The sequence below is a fragment of the Onychostruthus taczanowskii genome, unplaced genomic scaffold (genome assembly GCF_017590055.1).
Source record: "Onychostruthus taczanowskii isolate IOZ18803 unplaced genomic scaffold, ASM1759005v1 scaffold59, whole genome shotgun sequence".
NCBI classification, from domain to species: domain Eukaryota; kingdom Metazoa; phylum Chordata; class Aves; order Passeriformes; family Passeridae; genus Onychostruthus; species Onychostruthus taczanowskii.
The window spans coordinates 740,388-761,358 of record NW_024503568.1 but is presented as its reverse complement, the minus strand read 5'-3'; the positions used below and the strand labels follow the sequence as shown (position 1 = coordinate 761,358).

General features: G+C 37.1%; 1 protein-coding gene and 1 long non-coding RNA gene across 2 annotated transcripts in view; both read left to right on the top strand.

Annotated features, from left to right (window-relative positions):
* The window catches only part of ITGB8 (integrin subunit beta 8), a 40,853-nt gene extending 29,200 nt beyond the window's left edge, over positions 1-11,653 (top strand). The window contains exons 7-14 of the mRNA XM_041418277.1: positions 962-1,057; positions 1,150-1,239; positions 3,829-3,963; positions 6,835-7,240; positions 8,302-8,527; positions 9,973-10,076; positions 11,191-11,354; positions 11,448-11,653. Of these exons, the coding sequence (XP_041274211.1) occupies positions 962-1,057; positions 1,150-1,239; positions 3,829-3,963; positions 6,835-7,240; positions 8,302-8,527; positions 9,973-10,076; positions 11,191-11,354; positions 11,448-11,570 (1,344 nt within the window). The 3' untranslated portion in view covers positions 11,571-11,653. The remainder of the gene's footprint in view (positions 1-961; positions 1,058-1,149; positions 1,240-3,828; positions 3,964-6,834; positions 7,241-8,301; positions 8,528-9,972; positions 10,077-11,190; positions 11,355-11,447) is intronic.
* Positions 11,654-12,042: 389 nt separating this feature from the next.
* Positions 12,043-19,085, top strand: LOC121343283. Its single transcript, XR_005953680.1, has 3 exons — positions 12,043-16,142; positions 18,596-18,721; positions 18,961-19,085. It is a non-coding gene; the product is annotated as an uncharacterized LOC121343283 (long non-coding RNA).
* Positions 19,086-20,971: the final 1,886 nt, after the last annotated feature.

The following is a 20,971-nucleotide window of genomic DNA, read 5'->3' as shown; positions in this document are numbered from 1 at the left end:
TGAGAAGTATTCACTTAAGGCTGGTAAATAAGTGGTGATTTTAAGAAATAGTTTGGTTTGGAGTACTGGATCTAGAGGGATCTCACATAACCCAGGTGTACAAAGCCCATTGGGACCACACAGACACCCTTGAACTTCCCCAGATCTTGGAAGAACAGATAGCAACACAGCTCTTGTTCTCAAATCCATGTCAGCTCTCTCAATGGGAAGTGTAGAAGAGCAGGTCATTGGCACAGGACGTGCTGTCATAGGTACTCCACCAAATAGAACAATGCATTACTGAGGAGAGCTGTGAAACTCATGCCATCTTCTTGAAGCATAGGTGTGGTTAAGAAAATGTAGCAGGTCATCATGGTGAGGACTGGAGTCATCAGTCCTTAGGTAGCTCTTGAACACACGGAGGAGAAAGCTGTCAGTAGTAACTGAGATATGCATAGAATACTGATGTTGCCAGAACCTGATCCAGTGGCTGCATTTGATGCCAAAATACACATCAGAGAATCAAACATTTTTAATTACCCTCCTTGCTGTTCTCAAAAGCGCACCTCATCTCAGTGCTTCATGCTGTATTTTCTCCCTCACTTTTGCACATGAACCCCCCCCATCATTCCCTGCTCTTCTAGATGGACCATGGACCACATCCTGTCCATATTTCTTTAGGCATAAGACTCAAACCAACAAAATAGTACTGTATAGTTAGTCCTCCCACTGTGCAGCAGATCAATGTAGTTGGCTACAGATAAGCCTGGCTGATGCCCTGATGATTTTTTTTTTATTGTTTATTAGGATGACCCCATCCTGGTTTTGATGTCAGTCTACCATTCTCTGTATGTTTAGGAGTTACAATTGCATTGGAATCAATCCAATTTGATTGATTTGGAAATATGTAATATGTCATATATGAAATACAAGATTTTTTCCTACTAATCTACAATCTTCTCTTTCCTGTTGTATTTTGCAGGAGCATCCATCTCTTGGGCAGCTCTCTGAAAAATTGATTGACAATAATATCAATGTTATTTTTGCCGTTCAAGGAAGCCAGTTTCATTGGTATAAAGTAGGTTAGAAACCTGATTTCTTTTTTCAATTCTGAAGGCACAATATTTATACTTAAAATTAAAACTGCATAAATTATTGTCTTTTTCATAGGATCTGTTACCTCTCTTGCCTGGTACTGTTGCAAGACAAATAGAATCACAAGCAGCAAATCTCAATGATTTGGTGGTAGAAGCCTATCAGGTATGATGAGACTGACAATGTTCTATGTAATATTTGTACATTTTTCATCTTTCGTAGCATGAAGTTGGAATTTCCAGGATCTTGTCTTCCATCCAAAGTCTACAAGGATACACTCCCTACTTTTCCTAATGTCCAGGTGGATAGGTGATACTATCTTATGATAGCTCTGAAAGTCCCGCTTTGTCAGGGTCAAAGCCAAGAGCTACTGGTTTTTAATTTCTAAGGATACTTCTAAATATTCTGTTTGATTCTCTGCACTTGTTGCTATGTCACTTCAAAAGATGTTTTATTTATTTGAATTTTGGCACCTCAGATCTTTAGTTACAGACCAGACCCCACTGTCTACACACCATATAAATTCAGAGCAAAAACCTAATGCAATATCTGGAGAGTTTTGCAGCATAATTTTTAGAAAACAAAAAAGAAATGGGAATTTACAAGGTGATAGTTTGAGAAAGGTGGATATCGTGAAAAGCAGTATCTATACTGTAAAAAGCAGTATAATGACTTGGGGGTTTGAGGCATGGAAGTGAAGAGTTTTAATAGGGATTTGGGAGAGAAGAATGGAAATGGCTTTGTGAACTCTTGCTTGGAGGCATCAATTGAATGTAATAGTTTGGGAAAGCGAAAGTAATAATACGGGAAATACCATAAAGTCACTTTTCAAACATGATTGACACAGAATGGCAGTTTGAAAGTGAAACAGGCATGTTGTTAGTGAAGAAAAGAAGGTGTAAACAGCTTTGAAAATGAAGTCAAGAAATAGACATTTGAGATACCAGAACATGGGGAGCCCATAGAGTAGCATCTAAATGAATGTGATGGGTTGCATGGTTGAATGCTGTTAAGTTGTGCAGTTACACACAAGCATTCCATTTCAAAAAGTTGAAAACTCAGCTACAAAAGTATATGCAAGGTATCCACATGTATCACTTTTTTTTTTTAGTTAGATTTGGGAGGCTGAAATTATCAATTTTACTTGCTTTACCACAGAATCAAGCAATTTGCTTACAGCAAATTTGATATAATGACAAGCCAGCCCCTGTGTCTTTTTCTAATTCATAGAGTGCTTTTGCATACACTTTTCTCATTGTCACGTTGGAGACACTGGGAAAAAGGCAAACAGATTCAAAACCATAGATGTTTAGGGGTAGTCAAATTGCAGAGAAGTTCTCACTTGTATTTTACTTCTTCTTATAAAGTCAAGAGATCTCATTTTGAATATGGAGGTTTGCAGGAAGTTGCTGGCATAGAATTTTGAAAATTGTAGTCCTTTTGTATGACAGTTTTACACTGTCCTTCCTAAATTGAAACACAGTGCTTGCCCAGTGCAGAGCAAACATTCAAGGGGAGGAAATGAAATTTTATGAAGCAATTACTTTGTTCAATACAAGATTCAGTGGGACTTTCCTGGTCCAGCCACCCACAGTTTGCTTTAGCTTTATTTTCATTTTTTAGACACTGTCTTTCTTCCCATCCTAACGTGCATTGGATTTCACAATTTGAGTTTTTCATCATAGTTTTAGGGGCTTTTTACTATATAAACACATGGTGAACAGGTCTTGAATGTGTTGCATTCTAGGGAAAAAAGGACTTAGATAAGAAAATAAATTTAGTGTTGATATTCAGTGACAGTGGGCCTCTTTCACTCTTCTTCCAGGCAGGGAAACCTTAGGCTTAGCTATGGAAAACCCTGGCTGAAAATCCCTGGCTAAAAAGCAAGGATGAGTCACTAATTTTCAAAAAGTTACTACTAAGATAAACATGTGTTAAGATTCATATGATTGCATTTCCATTTGTGGCAGTAAAAATATCCCACTAAATTCATTTTTTAATAGTAATATGACAGGAATTTTAAAAATCCCTCTGTGCAATTTTCAGCTCATAAATTTGTACAGAGCTTTAATAAATTTTTTAATGGTCAAGGAGAAGTATTTCTTCTTTGAAGGAAGCAGGATTTTAGGTCATGTAGTAAATACAAGTTACAAAGCAGTTGCTTTTTCATTATTTTTAATTGCAAACTTGGTAAATTGTTGGCTTTTATAGTCTTAGTTGACCCAGAAAAATCAGTAAGAATAATCCCCATAGCCTTTAGGTCACTCTAAGGTTTGTTCAGCAAAAAATTTTCTAAAACAAATGCAAAATATCAGAAGTTTTTAAAGTGTCAAGTCAATTAGGAAACTTTTCTGCTGGATAACAGTGGTTGTATGTATGTTTACTGTTGTATTTTACATGTGTGGCTAAAAGTCAGCGTGGACTCAAACAATGAGCAGTTTTTGTTGCATATGGTTGTTGGGATAGATTTTCAAATTGTGAAAAATGCAGTCTCAAAACCATGTTAGCAAAGCTGAAAACATTTTTATCTGGAAAACCTAATCCTCTTTATCAGAATTACCAGTTCACTGGTTGTGTATATATGGAATGTAATTGGGTTTCAACATGGGAAACAAAGCTTTAATTCATTCCTTTATTCACACAGACAAGCTTTCTTCATTTTTAGTCAGACATAGGAGCCATACTTGGTGTTAGTCACTAATATACATTATATTTTGAGATGCAGTGCAATTAAAATTTGTTTTCTGGTTACAGAAACTAATCTCTGAAGTGAAAATTCAAGTGGATAATCAGATCCAAGGTCTTCATTTCAATATCACTGCGATCTGTCCTGATGGAAGTAAAAAAACTGGCATGGAAGGATGTAAAAATGTGGGATATAATAAAGAAGTATGTTGATAGTTCTCATTATTCAAGGAACTGGAATACTTGTTTTTCTGTTTGGTTGGGTTTCAATGGTGTGAAATCTTCTAGGGATTTACTTAAACTGAAAATGGATTTATGTGATTAATGATCACAGGCTCTCTATTATTCTCTGGGTTTATTTTTCCTGAATCTTATTTTAATTCTCACTAATCCTGTGGAACTAAGGCTCAAAGCTTTTCCTGAAAGCTAACGTCCATTAAAACTTTCCTTCTTTGTCCTCCGCTGGGCACAACCATCACATCCATTGTGATGAAATCTGTACGTAAAGAGGATGAAAGATAATCACCCAGTGGAAAAAAATCACTGGAATTTGTGTTCCTTGGGACTGTACTAGATGTCACCTTTCTCTCTTCTTGCTTTAGTAGTCTTCCTGCACAATCAGGGTTGTGGATAATTAGTTTATTTTATAAATCAAATTAATAAAATGATTTATTCCCATTTGAATTGGTGGCACCTACTGAATGAAACAGAGCATCCTGCACCATGAAAATGCAGGGGAAGATGTCTGGCTGAGGTAAAGAGCATGGTTTTCTTCCCAGAAAAACTTCTCTGTGCCTTGATATATTTATTTAATTGCTTGAACTACTGGAGTAATTCTTTTCGCTTGCCAGGAAGAAGTCTGTGTTTCTAGAGAGCAGGGTCAAGGAGTTCTTTCTTGCTTGACATGTACATATGTCTCAGCTGGTGTGAGAAATAGCTTGTGTCTGTGTGTAAAAATAGCAAAACAAATTAAATGTGTGAATTGTAATGTAAATTTGAATGTATTTTATCCTCTTCTGAATTTTGTCTGCATGCTGCTGATTGTAGCTTCTACAGTTTACAGGAGATTTGGTGTTTTTATTCTTAAAGCATCTTTTCCCCACTGTTGGTCCCTGGGCATGTCATAAGAAAGAGGACTGGAATTTGTTCTGTTTAATGAAAAGAAAAATATTTATATCTGTTTCTTTTTAATAAAAGCCAAGCCAGTTGATTGTAAAAGATTGCATGTGGTCCTAAACCTCTACGGCTGTTGAAAATGAGCCATCCTTAAGAGATTAATTTATTTTAACCGTAAATCCTTATTTCAGTGTTTGTTTACAGACAAAATGCTTTTCCTTAATTCTCACATTCCTTTCATTGTCTAATCCTTCTTCCTTCCTTTTCTTACCAAAACAAAGTGGATTAAATTCTGGAAGATTCCTGTGGCCTCTTCAGGGTGCAAAACTAACTTTGGCTATTAGCAAGTGTCATGGTGTTGTAATTATTTAGTCACCACAGGTTCAATCTGTCTGCTGCTGTGTTCAGAATCAAATTTCACGACTCATATGCACGACATGATTTTCCCTTCCCTCCCATATCCCTGATATTCTTCCAGTACTGTTTTGTACCTGAAGATGATGTTTTCTGGCAGAGCTCTGTGCTGAATAAAAAGCACATTCCTTAGCTGCAGCCTGTCCTCCCCACATGATATGCACCTGCTGTATGAATCAATTTCTCTATAGCCACACTTTTGCCCTCCAACCCAAGGGAAGAAATCTCAATGCATGGAGAGTGTGGGCTACTGAGAGGTTATGTGTGTAGTGGCACATTTGAGAAATGAGAAGAAGAAAAGCAAAGGGTGAGACAAAGCCTGTGTGCCCCCTCAATATGACATTAAGTGCATGTTTCTGCACAGCATTCTTCTCCTGTTGTCCGTGTAGGCAGCCGCAGCCCCTCTCGCCACAAAGCCACCATTGTCCCCAAGGGCTGGGTTGTTCTCGTGTGGGGGCGCAGCGGGAGGGAGAGACAGTGATGAGAGATGAATGGCCTCAGTATTTGCGGGTAGTTTCAGCCTCATATGTAATCAGTTTCTCGGGGTTTCTCCTTTTTTATTTGGAAATCTTTATTTTTTGGTAGTAAAGATTAAAGGTGCTTTCTTCCTTGTGTTACTTTCTCACTTTCTCCTCCTGGTTACATTTTTTGTGTGAGGAGACAAGAGTTGCTTTACATAAGGACGATGAAAAAATTCAAAACCTTAGAGAGAATACCCTGTCAGAAGCATACTGGTCAAAAAAAAAATAAAAACCAAACTAAGAAATAATTATAAAATACAAGATTGATATCTAGTGTGTCACACATTCAGTCAAAAACTTTTAGGGGTGATTGATGGAAACTTTATGGCAATCACCTAACCACCAAAATGATCCTGGGTCCTGTACCAGGACTACAAAAAGCCACGGGAGCTGCTGCTGTAGTGGGCACTGCTGGGATGAGGACCTGGAGGATGGTGGTGATGGCCATGACATGGCCTGGAGCCAGACACTGGGTCCATGGAATTGGGAAAAGTAACTGCTAACATGTGAGCTGTTCTGTATTTTAGTAGGGTAGCCAGAGCCATCCAAAAACCTGTGTGATTTATATGTAGGTGCATGACCAATTCTGACACAGGACATTCATTATAGATTCTTTTTATGAAGAGTATCTGTTTGTGTATTGTCTTGCTCAATCTAATCCCAATTCTTATCTAAATAGTCCTGTGATATAACAGAATATACATGTTAAATAACAGCAGGAGGATAGTAATGATATTTCTATTTCCATTTAATTTGTATTAAACTTGTCTTTTGCAACTATGCTTTCTTAACTTGAAAGTAGACTTCTGTCAATCCTCTATTGTTAGGATTTTAACTGTATTTGTGATGCCTGTCATTACTAATACATCATGTTTGACAAGTGACCACTGTGTATTTTGCTATTATCAGCTAGTGCACATTCATATACAATATAAGATTCTGCTTTGTTTATGTGTTAAAAATTTTAAGCAAATGTAAGCAAGAAAATAATAATAATGTTAAATCGATCTTTATTTCTTCTTAGGTACTTTTCAATGTATCAGTTACAATGAAAGGATGTCATACAACTGGAGGAAGAAAATATGTCATACTTAAGCCTATTGGTTTCAATGAAACTGCCATTGTCAATGTGCAGCAAAGCTGTGCCTGCCAGTATGGAGACAGCACAGGGCACAAACGAGTGTGGGCTGAAGAAACTTCTCCTGACAGCAAACAGTCCCCGTGCAGTGACAGTAACTGTGGCTCTAACAGAGACACGCTTCCCTCAGAGAAGTGCAGGCAACACCAGGACCAGCCCATCTGCAGTGGTCAAGGAAATTGCATAGATGGAAAATGTTTCTGCTTCAAAAACAAGCTAGGCAAGGTGTATGGCAAGTACTGTGAAATGGATGATTTTTCCTGCCCGTATCACCAGGGAAACTTGTGTTCTGGTAAGTTGCAGTGTTTATGTCCATATTTTCTTAGTTTGTTTTGTTTTCTGAGGCTACTTTACATGATGCAGCTGAAAACAATGATATAAGGCTGTCAAGAACTAGAATTGTTTGTGCAGAATTAGTGTGGGAAATGTCCTGAACACCCTGTTAGGAATTTCCACTCCAGGGCTCTCTTCACCATTGGCATATGCACTGTCTTCTGAATTTCACCACCATTTTTTAAGGGATACATTGACTTTTTTCCAAAGTTTAGCTATTTTAATATTTAAATCTCAAAATTCTTAATAAGTAATGATACTGATTTCTCAAACAAGAAATAGCATTATTCCAGGAAGCTAGTTGATACATTTTAGCATAATGGGAATATGAGATACTGAAAAGATTAAGAAGGGATCATAGCTTCCAGGTGAAGTTCTGATTTTCTACCACCCTAAATGAGTCCTGTGAGACATACACACTTGATTTCAAATACTGGTATGAACATGAACACTGCAGGGAATGCCTGCTTCAGAAAGGAGACTCTAAGTGAAACAGCGTTGTTAGAAATTCTCATTCTTTTTGTAGTCTGCTTTATGGTAGGGAAGAGAGAAAAAAAGAAATGGAAATGGAAATGGAAATGGAAAATGAAAAGGAAGGAAAGAACCTGGCCTGTCCACATGAACTTTATACTCCTTCCACTGAATCTTGTTGTTTATTTGAATGGAATGTTTTCTTGCTAAAGAGAAGTTTGTTTAGTTTGCCTGAAGACTATTTTCCTGGTCGTTGTGTAATTCCTAATCTCCATTGTTTTGATCCAAAGCAAAAGAACAGAATTTTAGTAAAAGGTTTTAGGGTGACATCATAGCAGCAACTTATGCTCAACTTAACAATGAACAGCAGCCTTCAATATTGATCATGCCAGTAACTTCAGTCCAAGTTATTAACTTAAAAACTAATTAGAAAGTCAAGGTCTAAATTTTCTCTGTTCAAGGTAAAGCACAAGCAATACAAATGTATCCATCTAAAATTTGTTTTCTGTTTTCATGGAAGCCTATGACTCCAGACTCTCTGTGTTATAGGTAATGGTGAATGTGAAGGTGGTAAATGCAAATGCTTTGCTGGCTGGGAAGGTGATCGTTGCGAGTGCTCATCACAATCAGCAAAGCACTGCCTGAATTCAAAGGGCCAGATTTGCAGTGGAAGAGGAAAATGTGTATGTGGGAAGTGTGAATGCACAGACCCAAGAAGCTTTGGACGTTTCTGTGAATATTGTCCTACTTGTAACAAAGCCTGTGAAGAAAACTGGTATGTTTCTTGTGCTAGACTTGACTTTTTCACTCCCTAATATTGAAACATGAAGAAAATTTCTGCTTATGATTTGTACCTATTTAGATTCTAGGAAACTGGTGCAATTCACACTTGATACTTCTCTGTGTAGTTGGATTCACACTGGCAATTAAGAGAATTGCATGTCAGCATCTATTTTAACCATTCTTCATATGAGGTCTCCTGGGTAGGAAATAAAACCATAAATTTGTATTTTTAAAAATGGAAAATAGATCCTACTTTTGAATTTTTCCAAGTCAAATAATGTTCTCCACATTAGTTTTTGCATAATCCTTCTGCTTCTCAGCTGAAAGAAAGTGGTGTGGAGCTAGAGCAGTACTTGTGTATTGTCTTACCCAGAGAACAACATTCCTCTTTGCTCAGTTTCAAAACACTTAGTCTTTGCCATGCTCGTCTTAAAGCATGTCATTTTTCCTTACTCCTGTAAAGGAAGGGACAGTGTGGAGGTTGAAATGAGCAAGCCCAGGAGGGGACAAGCTAGGCCAGACTCTCAGTGGTGTACTGTGTGGTCCTGGCACAGAGAGCAAATGAAGGCCTTTCCTTGGGCATGTCTCTTCTGCGCCCTCTCATCACACATGTAATGTCCTGCATCTCACTGTGGTGCAGAGGGTGAAAGATCAGCCTTTCATTGTGCTGAAAACAGAATCATTGTTTATTTGTATTTATTTTAATTATATCTCATCAGGTGAAAATGCTGGAGAACCAAGCTTGGCCACATCTGGAAATGTTGCTGCTAAGATTTCACTAGATAAAATGCAGTTAACCTTTCTGATTTACACTTGTTCACTGTGAAATGTGTGCCTTTAATAAATTCAGAAGATGGCATATCTTCAGTTAGGGCTTTTTTTGAGATCTCTTGTGACATCTGTCTCCTTCAGAGCTATACAGTGAAGACAGTAAGACTGAGAGCATTGCCTCCCACTTGTCATGCTCTCTGTCTAAACTGCCCAGCAGTGCAGACTTACTTGGCTTTGTCTTAACATAGCACCCAAAAATTATTGACAAAGCTGTGTTTCCTCTACCTACCTCTACTCTTCAATTCCAGCATGCATCTGAATGAGATTGATAGGTAAGGAAGGACTAGAAAGTGGAGGCTGAAAGCTGAAGAAAACTGGACCTCAGTTACACCCTTGCAACACAAAAGGCAGAATTGGATGAAGGTGGCTCGAAGCCAAAGACATGTTTTAGTTTGCAACTTCTGAGTAGCTGGTTCTGAGAAGCATCAGAGGGATAATTGCTGAGAGAGGCATCATATTTCAGAAAAAAATAAATAAATGTCGCAATGTTTTTACTAACAACAGGAAAGCATTATGTGCAAGCAGTACGTCAGCTTGTTGATACAATCTCTTAAAGGGGAGTGCAGAGAAAGACATAGGTTTTTAATTATAATTTTTATTTTACAGGAACTGTGTTCAGTGCTATCATTCTAATAATGCATCTCAAGTAATACTTGACCAGTGCACAACCTCATGCACTTATCTACTGCATTATATTGATAATACTTCAGGTAAGTGCCATTTTCTAGGTAATTTTAATAAGAGATTAAAATCTATTGCAATTAGTAATTGAATTTGCCAATGTTAGAATGTCTTTCAGAAGTATATCACATTATTGCAATTACAAAGAAAGAAAGCAGGAAAAAGAGAAAAATCATTCATAGCTTTAGGGAAAGTAAAAGATAAATAATAACAGGAAATAAGATTGTCAAGCATTGCTAAGTTCAGTTTTCCCAGCTCCTCGAGAAGTCCTGTCTAATAATGATGAATCCTGCCTGAGCAATGCTTAAAGAAATATTTATAAAAATTTGTTATGGCATCTGTATGTTTTATTACTTTGAACATGCATATAGTATTTGACATTACCAGAAACAGGAAAGAAAGAAGTAGAATGCTTACCTCAAGTTCAGTAATGTTTAAAAGTTCCTTTCAAGTATAAAAAACTACAGTTATGAGGGCTATGGAAGAATAAAATCTTTTCCAATAAAATCTTATAAAGTTTAATCACTCCATGCAGCAATAAAAATGCAGGTAAATGGTTACCTTTTGTCACTTAACATTTATATAAATCCTTTTATACTACAGTTCATAAATGAGGAAACTAATTGTGAATACTTTTCTCGTAACTTCAATATTAAGGAAAGCTTACTGTGTTAGTCTACCTGTGAGGAGAGCACTGGGCAAGGATTCAATAAAACACATTTTCTTTCAAATTTTACCAGTGATCTTCACTGTCATCTTGTGAAGATTAAATTCTCTCAACCCCAAACATCTCTTATATTTCATCCTCTCTACTTCAGCTATAAACTCACTGGTCTACACAGAATTTATGGTGGGCAATACAATGAAGCCTGAGTCTAAGTTATGTAGATTAAAGGAATAATTGTTTCACTATTTTTCTACAATGGATCTTGATCTGAATTGCCTTTCTTGATATGCCCACTTTAAAAGCTTGCATATTTTCTTCTTAATTTCCCTTAATTTATTTTCCCTTAATTTTTATCAGGCTTGTATTACATTTGTGCAGCATTACTAAGTTACTAAGCAGTGGTGGATATGCTTGTGTTAGAGGGTGTGTCTGTTCCATAAATTAGCCTTTACCCTTGTGTTTTCCTTTCATTGCAGATTGTTTCTCTGGACGAAACTACTTTAGAGTCTTTTCCATAATCTTTATAGTTACCTTTCTGATTGGGTTGCTTGTTGTCCTTATCATCAGGCAGATAATTCTGCAGGGGAGTAGCAATAAAGTTAAATCTTCATCTGATTACAGAGTATCTACAACTAAGAAGGTAATTGATTTCAGAGCCATCATCTTCAGTAATATTTTTCTTGCATATAAAAGTTAGCTAATTGCTGATAAAAATTGTATCTTCTCCTTCAAGGATAAGATGTTTTTGCCTACAGTTTGTACAAGAACAGTAACATACAGACGTGACAAACCAGAGGAAATAAATATCGACATCTGCAAGTTGCGATTAAATGAAACTTTCAAGTGTGAATTCTGAAGACTGCAAATGTCTATTTCCATCAAGCTCGACTTTTAAGAAATTACCTTTTGTACTCTGTGGGAGTCTTGACTGTTGCCATATGGTTTTGTGTTGTGCATTTTGTTGAATACTGTAACAAAGTGACATGTAAACATATTCACATTATGTGGTTATGTTTGGAACTATAGCTGCTGTATTTTTTTAAATTTTTTTTTGAAAGAGAAATGTGCGTTACTACTGTTCAGAAACATTAGTGTTGATGTAGCACTTTAGCATATTCTAATTTATTTAGTTATGGCCTAGAATGTAGATACAAACCGGTCTGACAAAGCACTGATCTCATTCTACATGTAGCTACCACTGATGTGCTCTGTGGGAATGGACAAAAGCTGTGACTGAAGTATTCACATTGCTGTATATTATAGCAATAGATGAAACTATTAAAATACTCTTAAATAGAGTAAATGGTACTTTTATAGCTCTCTCAGTTGACAGATTCCACTGATTTGTCTGCTTATTCCTCTTATCATTTCCTCATAAAAATAATGGGATTAAATGAGTGTTTAGTTCCTGGTATAGGTGTATGTTGTGTGTGTATACATACACATGCATGCACACACAGGTAAATTATATATTTTTAAGGTTTTTTGTATGAATGATGTCACTTAAGGATAATTTATATCTGATAAAGAGTAATTTTAAGCTTTTTTACTTGTTTAAATATAATGCCCCCATTTTATACAAAATTTATTGTGTTTGGAAACTGAGTGACTACAGAAAATGAGAGTTCCTCTACCCAACAACATAGTCTACATGATGATCACTGCCACCAGACTATGCCTTTAGAGTCAGCAGCATCAAATCCATTGCAAATAGATAAATTACACCAGAGCTGTGTTTGGTTTGCTAGCTACATGTCAGTGTTTTGCCAAATAAGGACTTGGATCTTGTGTATGATGTCAGGCATAAGTCTGATTTTACATATGCTCTTTTTCTCTATGTAAATTAGTTGATGAGATTAGGTTTTCTAAGGTTTTTGTAACTACTTCAGTTTTTTGTGACTGTGCATTGAGAAATGTGTCCAGTGTGTGGTGGAGAAAAGAACCTGCAATTTAGAAGTGAGGAAAATAAGTCTTTTTCTCAAAAGAACACATGAACTGACTTTATAAATATGGATCAGATTCTGCCTTCAAAAGTGTGCAAAACTCTTCCAAACACAATGGGACCAATATAAGCTTATCTGAGAGCAGAATGTGAGCTACAAAGTCAAGCAGAAGCATCTTTTTTTAATCCCTGAAACCAGCTAGAGTGGTAGAACACGTGTTTTTGTTATATAGTTGTTGGAAGCGTCAGTCTGATTTAGTAACTCTATGCTGCTGAAACCCTATGAAAATCTGGTCAACCTCTAATGCACTAAAACCTTGCTGGCAAAAAGAAAAAAATCATCTCAGAAGACAGTGTATAATTTCACCAGCATTTATTACTAATACTAAATACTGTCACTACTTGTCATAGATAAGAGTTAAAGAAACAAAGCAGAACTTCCTTATGCGCAGTCTTTAGAAATTACTTGTATTTCCTATTCTGTATTTTTTCTTTAAATTCTCATTGAAACCTGAGGACTGTGAGGACTGAAAGGAAGGCAGGGTGTAGAAAAATGATGAGTGTTTTATGTGTGTTAAGTTTCTTGGGTAATGGATCAAGTGGGATTGAGAAAAATAATACACAGACAATGGGCCTTTCATTAATCATAAAAGCTTAGGGATTGTTTTTTTAAAAAAGTGTAAATTGGAATATTAAATGTTTTTAAAGCAGTCTCCAAAGTAAGTCCTGAGCTTTCTACCACACAGGTAAAATTATCTCATTTAACAAAAAGAGTGTTTCTTTACACTGACTCTGACTTTAGTGTTAGCTTAATTGTAAAACCTTAGTTATAGATTAATTCCGTAGTCTACCAACTACACCTTAACTCTCATTTTCTTTTAAAGTATATAGGATCATTTTCCTCCTGTGTAAATTAAAAGATTTCAAACAACTGTTTTGATGTGATAAAGGTAAAAGATTGATAAAGGTAAAAGATTGATAAAGGTTGACCTGCTGTTACCCTTGTCACAATTCATGGCTATTTGTGAGTGGGAAACAATCTCTGGTTGTCTATTTAACTTAAATTTTAAAAATGCTTAATGGAGTATATCTAAGTATATAAAAAGGTTAATTATGTTCTTTAAACAGTGTGATAAACCCTTTACAAAAAAAGATTCCTCAGAATCTACTTTCACCCATAATAGCCTTTAAAGCATGTACTAAAGCATTTACTGAAATGATAAATATTTTTTGTTTCATTACAAATTACTTTTCACTGTTAGAGGGAGTTCAGTTTTGTGAGTAATGGATGATGAAACTGGGTTCTTGGTGGAAGAAAGACTTGAGCTGTAATACCCATCTTCCAGACACATCACATCACGCTGCTACTGCTTTTCTTCTGTAGCATTTGGCATTGGACTGCTGCATGTGAAGGGGCACGGCCAGTATTCCCTTATCAGACACCTGCCTGAATGTTTAAAATGCTCTAAAATCAAAAAGAGCAGGCTCACAGGACAAATTGCACTGTAAGCTGCTTGCTGTCCTGAAATTTAAAAAAAATGTATATAAATTAACCAAAAAAAAAAAAAAAAAAAAGAAAAGAAAAAAAAAAAGAAAAAAGCTTTCTTGCATCTCCCTCATGGTTTTGCTGTATTGTGGAAGAGGCTGGTGAAAGAGAATAAGCTGCTGCTAATGTGACAGGTCAAGGCTTTTAGAAGGCCCGTGGGGAGCTTATACAGAGCAGGATTCTTGGGAGGAGGCTTTGTTTCTAGGGATGGAATCTATCCATGAGAAACTCTGGCTTTGCTTGGTACTTGTTTCCCTCTGCCTTTGACCATGTTTTTCAGAAGAGCTGCTGCAGGAGATGAATAGCTCAACAAAAGCCTCACTATTTAGGGAGCTGTGCTCCCTCAGCACATGACCTTAAATGAGAAAGCAGCCTTTAATTCACAAGGAATTTCTTCACTGATTGCAGAAGGACTGTGCTTCCTATAGTGCTTAATATGGGAGATATTAAAGACAAATTAGTTCATATTAGTTTTCAATGTATTGTATGTCAAAAATGCTCATAAAAATAGGGGGAAAAGTAACTAACCTCAGAATAGAGCGTTCCAAAGTTCTCAAATAGCACTTCTTATACTGGGCTTCTTCAAAAAAATTTAGAAAGAAGTCCAATAATTCTACTGCATGCTTATATCCAAAAGTATTCCAGCGGATACTGCTGCATCTCATCATTGGTTTGGAGAATTGTTTTTAGATTTGGTCCCACAAATGAAGCATGTGCATGACTTTTAACAGCATATTTGTTACTGTTAAAATCCATATGTATACTTTTCCAATTCTAGTGCCCTTTTTTAACCTTTGACCCATTATTTGCCTGACACTTCAGAAACTGCATGTTTATGTAATTAAAAAGTATGTGTTTTCCTTCAGATTTTTTTTGAGTACTATAAAATGAAGAAATGCTATGAAATAGTTCTTTCCAAGCATTCATGACTATACTAATAAGATTGCTACAGAAATGTGTGGGAAAATAGCTGTTTCATCCAGAAAACGTGTGCATGGTATGCAAGGAATTTTCATTGTGCCCAGCTGAAATTCTCTTACATTTGCAAGAACGTTAAAAATGAACCATAAAAAGGAAGGATGTTCGTATGGGCATAGTTTACATTTTAGCTATTATTTACAACTGGATTTACTTTTTCCTCTCTGTGATGTCATGAAAACCTGCTATGTAAAGCATTCTTCTGACTGCAATGGAAAAATATTTTTTTCCCAGTCTGATCATATATAATATTTATTTCCTGCTTAGTGTGCATGTTTTGCAAACCATGGGAGTAAATGTGTGAAACAGCTTCAAGCACCCCTCCATCCTAAAATAGACATAGGGTCTGGTGATGCCCAGGGCAGAGACATGCAAGGGCATGGCTGCCTGTGTGGGGCTTCAAGAGGGACAGTGAGTGCTGGGGGTCCCCACAGCATCCATGCAGAAATGATGCTCTGAGATCTCACTTTGCCTTTTGTCAGGGCAGGAAACCTCTTCAAAGTAGTGGTGCAGTGCCCTAGGTTTGCATCTCAGGCACTTGCCCCAGACTGGGGCTGCATTGTGTGCAGTCTCAACCCTAATGCTGCGGGCTTTTCGCATCTTTATTCATCAAAAATGCCTGCACACAACCCAGCAAGGGACAGCCTGTAAACCTGGATGCTGCAGCCCTCCGTTAAAGCTCCTGAAGAGCGTTTGGGCACCTGCCCATTGACTTCCCACCAGCTCCTGGATCTCCACCAGCCAGCCTTAAGGAATGTAACAGTGGCTGTAAAGGGCACTTGTCACAGACGCGTTTGTGCTGAGTCAGTGCTGGGTGACTCCTACTCTGTCCCGACTGCGAGTGACGCCTGGTGACAATGTCCTGGCTACCATTTTGCAACAGAGGGGAAAGCAGAAATGAAGCAATACTTAAGAAAAACACTAATTTTTAATTCTGATCTTGAGACTGCTCTGATGCACAGGTATCTGTTGGCTCTTACAGAGAATTGAAATTCATGGATGGGGGGGGAAATGTTAAAGTTAACCAGCAGAAATGCATATTTATAGCATGCCAAATCAGTGAGGTTTCACTGAGAGCAATTCAGCTCAGAATGGTTGGCCTGTTAGGGGGCAGGGGGGAAGAAAAAACCTTACATTTCTAGATTCATAAGCTTTCTGCTGTTATGAATTTCATGTTCTCTTTGTTTCCTTTTCTGAACATGCTTTAAAAAAAACGGTACCTATTAAAAAAAATATCTGGCATTTGTTAAAATAATTACTTCTGTCCAAGTTATAACATTTCATCCTGATACCTATATCATATTTGGATTGTTTCAGTTATATTTTGAAGAGAGATGTTGAAAAATGAGTCTTTTGCAGAGTCATTAATGTTGGATGAATTCACTGTGTTGACATCTTCACTCTTACCTACTACTGCTTAAAAAATAATGCTACTTTAAAGTGTCTTACTTAGCAATTGTGTGACAGCTATTAATAATACTACCGTTTTAAACTTTTTATTTAATGTATACTACCTTTTGTAAAAAATAAATATAGAGAGATAAATAATGTGTGTCTAGATTTTATGCATAGAGAATGTTAGTAAGGGAAGAGGTTTTTAAATTTGATAACTTCTTACTGCTCATTTTACATTTTGAATGATACTTTAAAATCACTACTTTTGTTCATCTGGAAATATACTGAATATTTTATTATTTAAAATAGTATACTTTTATAGCTGTTTTATTAATTTCATTTGACTACTAACTTCTATTGTGATATTTATTAATGAGTTACACTGTAGCATATTGAGATGTTTATTTTTCTATCAGATCTGTAACAACTAAGACATAGCATTATTTTAATGCAACATCATTGTATTTGCTCTCTAAAAAATAAAATCAATATTTAATCCATATGGATTTTTCATATTTTTAATATTAAATATATCTGTGGCAAGAAAGAGATATTCACCTCCTTTTAAAAGTATAAAGCACATTTACTGAGGTGTACCAATACCTGCAAGGGGAAGAATATGATTGTGGTTGTTTTAAAATTTAATAATACTGTGCCCAAGGAGATAAAATACAAAGAATAAGTTGTTTATCAGATGCAGGCAAATGGGTAGGTGCACATTTGGGATGAACTTTGAGAAGATGGGAAGGAACAAAACACTATTTATCAGTTTGGAGGTGCAGCTGGTTTACCTTGCCCAACCCATCTGAAACCTGAATGCACCAGGAGGTGCTAGTACTTTGTAGAAGACAAGAAGCTACTTCCTGTGTAAATACAATCTCTGGATTGATAAGTGGTTGTGATAGTCCCTCTTCTCCCTTGCTCTGTTGGGTGGTAGAGGAGCTGGATTTCTCAGAACGGGTAAATCTCTGCATATGCCTCATCTGTGCCACTCACTGCACACTTGGGTCACTTCACAAGTACTGGTGAAAACATGTCACTGATGGGGAAGGTGACACATTCTGTCCTTGTGCAGAATCAGTTTGCTTTGCACAGCGGCACGAAGTTGCTCTTGAAAAGGACTTTAGATATGCCCTGTAAAAGGACATTTAAAACTTGCCATGATGCCTCAGTAAGAGACGAATGTGGCACTAAGACACCTGCCAGACATCACTGGTAAAACTACCCATCCGTGCTGCTAACATGATCCAGGTTTTGCTTTAGGAGTGAGAGAGCTAGACTCAAGTGACAACTGATATGTTCTCAATCATCATGTAGGTTAGTGTCCAATAAAAGATAAACACTAAGAAAAAGTCAAAACTGGAAAGAAAAAATAAGTAATTATCACAGGGAAAATCTGTAAATCTTTTTTGCTTCTTTTATCAAAGCAAGGAACATCATCTTAATATATGCATGGTGAGACTATGTCTGAGAAATTTCCTTTCACAGATGCTGTAATCAACCTTCACTGGCACCCAGAGCAAGCAGAAGCAGGAAGTCCTATAAACAGAAATACACATTTTCCTTGAAAGCTCTTTATTGAGAAAACATTCATATTATCATTACTCAGAGTATGCATAAACCTGGATCTGAATTTCAGATGTAGAACTCAAGTGTATAACTTGCGCAGAGCTATAGGCCTCCATTTTGCCATTCAGGAGTAGCTTGAAGCTGAGGTTTTGTTAACACTTAAGTCTCCCATAGCCAGTGATCCTGGAACCAAGAGGTGTTGCATATCCTGTATGTTATGAAATGATGGTAAGTGCTCTGTATAAAATCTTTCTTCCTCTCTTCTTTTCTATGTTCCGTAATCCAGTAACTAATTCATGCCTGCATACCTTTAAATATCCAGGTCATGACAGGGTTTTTGACACTGGCATTGTATTTAGCCAGTTTTTACCCACACATACACAGTTGTCAGCAAAAGTACGACAGGACCTAAATGTGTCTCTAACCCAATACAACTGCTATTTTCTTGCAGATGCCATTGCCAAGGAAAAGGCTTGCTGCCCAGACTCTCCAAAGAGAAAATAAACCTAAATTACAGCCTCTAAAGCTGGAGGAGGAAAGAGATCCTGATTTCAGCCACTTTTTTGACACCAGTCATGTAGGTGTATTCTATTACAGAATTTCTCTGCCTGCATGATTCCTTTCATGGTAGTTGCAGAATTTGATCAAATATTCAGAGAGAATGGCATTAGGGAGAGTTGGTTCAAGTGAGTATCTGAATATGCCTGATGATAACCAGAAGACGATGATTAGAATTAAGAATAAAACTTTGTTAACAGACTGATTTTGACTAGTAAGGAGTTAATCTGATAAGTGGGTGGTTTCTTTTGCTTTCAGGTTCTGCAACAGAGACAAGAACCTTGGAAATGCATTCCTGCTACCCTGGGTTTCAAACCAAGCACTTTAATGTATTGTATAAAGTAAATAAAAATCTAGTTTTGCCAAAACTCAAGTGGTCTGAAGCTGTGATTAGAACACAGGTGCTGTCAGTTCTTCTGCTGCTCATCTTCTGCTTGGGAGTGTTCCAAGTTGGGTTGGACTGTACAGAACTCATAGAAAGTAGGCTGCCAGTCTGATTTATTAGTACTCAAGAGGCCCCAACATTATCATCTCATTTCTCATTCCAGGGAAACTGTGGTGGGTGGCAGAAAGCAGAATTTCCTTATTTTTTGCAAACCATTCTATCTCCTCAGCACAGACCATAGCATGGTTTCTGATTATTTTCTTGGCCTCGAACTTCATGATTCATGAAGGACAGTTACTGTTTAATAAAGATGATGTGTATGCAAGCAGATAAAACTACATTATTAACCACAAAAGCATAAAAATGCCAAGTTATGTCACATATGCTTAGTGAAATCAGTACTTGTGATGTATTTCTTTCAGCTCTGCAGCTTGCCAAGTCCCCCTTTTGGGGCTCTAAGCCTCATCCTAAGCCTCTTGTTTATGCCTGAGCAATCTGGAGAGCCCAGGACCTGTTTCTGAGTGGCGTTCCTTTGCTCTCAAAACTGCTCACAGGAGAAGCCTATCTCACAAACCCCCTTCTGGTTTTTTGGGCTTTGACCATAGCCTTACCACAGGAATTCTGAAAGCATCACTGGGGCTGTAAGATGTGTGGCCTGCTGAGGAGACTGGGGACATGACAGTGGATGGGTTTTTCATAAAATTTTTGGACACACTTTTGCTTTACTCTGCTCTAGACAAAGCAGGAATTTCAAAGACTTGCACAGCTTAATCATGGTGTTCTCTAGATTGTCCTTGTCTTCAGGAGTGTTTATGGCTGGCTTCTTTCCTTGAATCATTTTGCAGCTGCACCCAGGTTCCTGTGGGGGGAAAAAAACACCACAGCTAAAATAAATACTCCTGTCTTTCTCAGCTTCTTTTCTCCTCTTCTTGTGTATCTCTCTGTATCTACATTGAGCTCTACCTATGTCTTCTTTGAAAATTGCAGACACAGGATCAGAGGGCTTCACCAGGAAACATCTGATGAAGAAAGTTTTTTTTACTTTTGAGCAGAAATGAGCAAGTTAAAGTCTGTGGTGCAAACCTAAACAGATCATCTCTCAACTTGGTCAGGTGCAGTACCATTCCCCTGCTCTTTTCCAGAGTTAAGAAGCTGGGGCCATTTCCTGGTGTACTAGCCAGCCCACAGATACCCACAGGAATTCTCCTGCTGTAAGCTTTAAATGACAGCTTCTGCAAGGTGTCTGCAACATACAAAGCCCAGAGACATATTTCTCCTCTAATATCCCCACTCTGATAGCAAATTTTTTTCATTTGTAAGTACTTCTTTCTGTATAATTTTGTGTGTTTGATTGTATGTTTGTGTGTGTGTGTCTGTCTGCATATTCCATCCAAATTAACTCTTCCTCAGCATCAAGAAGTCCATCTCTGATTTCTAAGCAGCCTGTCAGTCTATATGTAGGCATAGTCTCACATACCCTTTTTTTTGTATATGCTTAAAATGGGATTCCTCCCCTAATTTCATATGCATAGCAGGATCTTCCTTTTAAAATTCCTGTTTCTGTTAAATTCCTGTTTCTGGCTAGCTGCTATCATGTTGAAACTGTGACTTGAAGTATTCCCAGGTGTCTTTATTTATTCTTTGTGCTTTTATCCTTTTTGGCTGCTGCCTAGCACATTAAACCTAAAACACAGAAGGCAGACACAGCACCTTACCCAGGGATTTTTGGTTCACAAATAGGTCCTAATCATGATGTCAAAAATAATAAATTAATGTTTTCTTAGCCAGTTTTTATCTCACGCCTTTGAAAGCAGAAATTTTTTCCTCGTGCCTTTGAGTTTTTTTAAACAGAGAGAATTATTTGGCCCAAAGAAAGAAAAGATA